Source organism: Epargyreus clarus, unplaced genomic scaffold, assembly GCF_041222505.1.
Source record: "Epargyreus clarus isolate Ecla_fem2 unplaced genomic scaffold, WU_Ecla_fem_2.2 ptg000010l, whole genome shotgun sequence".
NCBI lineage: Eukaryota > Metazoa > Arthropoda > Insecta > Lepidoptera > Hesperiidae > Epargyreus > Epargyreus clarus.
The window spans coordinates 10,865,036-10,867,247 of NW_027332218.1; the positions used below are offsets into that span (position 1 = coordinate 10,865,036).

General features: G+C 33.9%; 1 protein-coding gene across 1 annotated transcript; it reads left to right on the forward strand.

Moving 5' to 3' along the window:
• Positions 1-65: 65 nt before the first annotated feature.
• Positions 66-1,680, forward strand: LOC140745534 (uncharacterized). The gene is made up of 2 exons (XM_073077452.1): positions 66-199; positions 350-1,680. The coding sequence occupies exons 1-2, from the start codon at positions 67-69 to the stop codon at positions 1,639-1,641; spliced, it is 1,425 nt and encodes a 474-aa protein (XP_072933553.1). The 5' UTR covers position 66; the 3' UTR covers positions 1,642-1,680.
• The last annotated feature ends 532 nt before the right edge of the window (positions 1,681-2,212 follow it).

Genomic DNA, 2,212 nt, shown 5'->3' on the forward strand with positions numbered 1-2,212 from the left:
CAATTCTTTGAAGTGTGAGTGCTCTTTGTTTTTCGATTCGAATATAATTGTAATAAATGATTAAAAATGCCTAAGCCTCTCAAAAGTGATGCACGGGTCATTATTTTAAAGGTTTTAGATTTCATGAGGGAAGAAAAACGCCTGCTAGCTCCGAAAATACCGTTTGAGAAAGTGACAGAACGCGTCGCAGCTGCGACAGGTTAGTGTTGCTATGAAGTGTTGATAGTTAATTAATAGAAAGTCCCGCGTAAATATTTCAGTTATTTTATTTTACTTAGTTAAAGTGTCACTGAGTATTTTTGGTAGTAAATGTTTTTTTATACTTCATGTATTTATATTTTTGCTACAGGAGTAAGCGAACGATTTGTTTACAAGCTCATGAATGAAAAGAAAAAAGCTGAAGAAAGTAATGTCAAACTATCTACTCCCGGTAAGAATAGAGAAAGAAAAACAGGAAAATTGGACATTGATGATTTTGACATTGGCGTCATACGGAGAAAAATTCATGAATTTTATTCATTTAGGAAAGAAATTCCGACTATACCAAAATTATTAAACATACTTAGAGAAGAAATTGATTTCTCTGCAAAACGTGAAACACTTAGAAAACTGCTGCATAAAATAGGATTTCGTTTTAAAAAAACTAAAACAAATAGAAAAGTGCTATGTGAGCGTAATGACATAACTGCGTGGAGGGCTGCATACTTACAAAAAATTCGTGAGAATGAGTCTGGAGAAAAAAAACCCGTCGTTTATTTAGATGAGACCTATATACACTCATCTCACTCAACTGACAAATGTTGGCAAGGCCCAGATGTTGAAGGTGATTTGGAGCCAGTATCAAAAGGGAATAGGTGGATTATAGTTCATGCAGGAGGCGAAGAAGGTTTTGTAGAGAATGCTCTTCTTGTGTTTAAATCAAACACTAAGAGCGGTGACTACCATGATGAAATGAATAATGATAATTTTAAAAGATGGACTATTAAGAAATTGCTGCCGAACCTGCATAAGCATACTCTTATAGTGATGGACAATGCCCCCTATCACAGCATTTGTGTTAATAAATGTCCCAATTCAAACCACACTAAGGCTGTCATGCAATTGTGGCTGAGGGAGAGAAATATAGAATTTTCTGAGCAAATGACGAAACCTCAACTGCAAGAATTAATAAAGCGTAATAAACCAGCTCCTGAATATGAAATAGATAATCTATTAACAAGTCATGGCCATTCTGTTCTCAGGTTACCGCCATACCACTGTGATTTGAACCCAATCGAGATGGTTTGGAGTTCAATGAAGAGAAATGTCGCTGAGCGAAATGTTGGTAAATCTAGTGCTGAAATGCCCCAGTTAATTCAGAATGCATTCGATAAAATAACAAAAGAAGAGTGGAAAAACCATTGTCACCACGTAAAAAGAATTGAAGAAAAATACAGGAACAATGATGGATATTTAGAAGAACCATTCATTATTAAGTTGCATAGTGATAGCGAAAGCGATTCAAGTGACTCTGATGACGAATTATGTAAATCACTTGGCACAGGCACCTCAGGCGCATCGTCATTATTTCGCTCAGGGATGTCTGGTGTGGAGCCCCTCGAAGTTAGAGATCATGACCATAATTATTTTTATAAAATATAAATTTTATTTTTATAAAATATAAATAATTATAGTTAATAATTCTGGACTTTTTATTTTTCCTGTCCTAGAATATCATTTAAGAATTAAAATTTGACATTATTAACCTAATTCTTTTTTTTAGGATGTTTACGAAGGTTATTTATCTTTTTAAATATTTTTTACATATTTTATCTAGTAAAAATCATAGGTCTCAAAGTTGTTGAGCTCCCTCTTCAGTAGGCAAATATAATTATATGGTAACATTGGACGCTGCACTAGCGACCCTGTCAACTGAACAGATAAGTTGGTGGCACTATAACTGCAGAATATTACTCTGTAATTAATAGGCTTTTACGCCGTATAGTCCACATCATCATTTATAACCCTTTCTTGCAGTTTTTTATAAGCCTCATGTGCAACGTTCCGGTCATTTTGATTTTTATTTATGACATTCTAAAAGGGAAACGAGACTATGTTGTAAGTATGTCTTACCATTATTAAATTATTATATTATTTTCTGTTTTTTAGTGAATATCTACAGATATATTAACCTGACTGCGCGTTGCAAAGAAGGATTAGGTTTTTATTAGCC

Excerpts from the sequence above, each read along its gene's own strand:
- LOC140745534 (XM_073077452.1), top strand. The coding sequence starts at position 67 with ATGCCTAAGCCTCTCAAAAGTGATGCACGGGTCATTATTTTAAAGGTT. Across the intron at positions 200-349 it reads ACGCGTCGCAGCTGCGACAG|GAGTAAGCGAACGATTTGTT; the intron begins GTTAGTGTTGCT and ends TTTTTGCTACAG.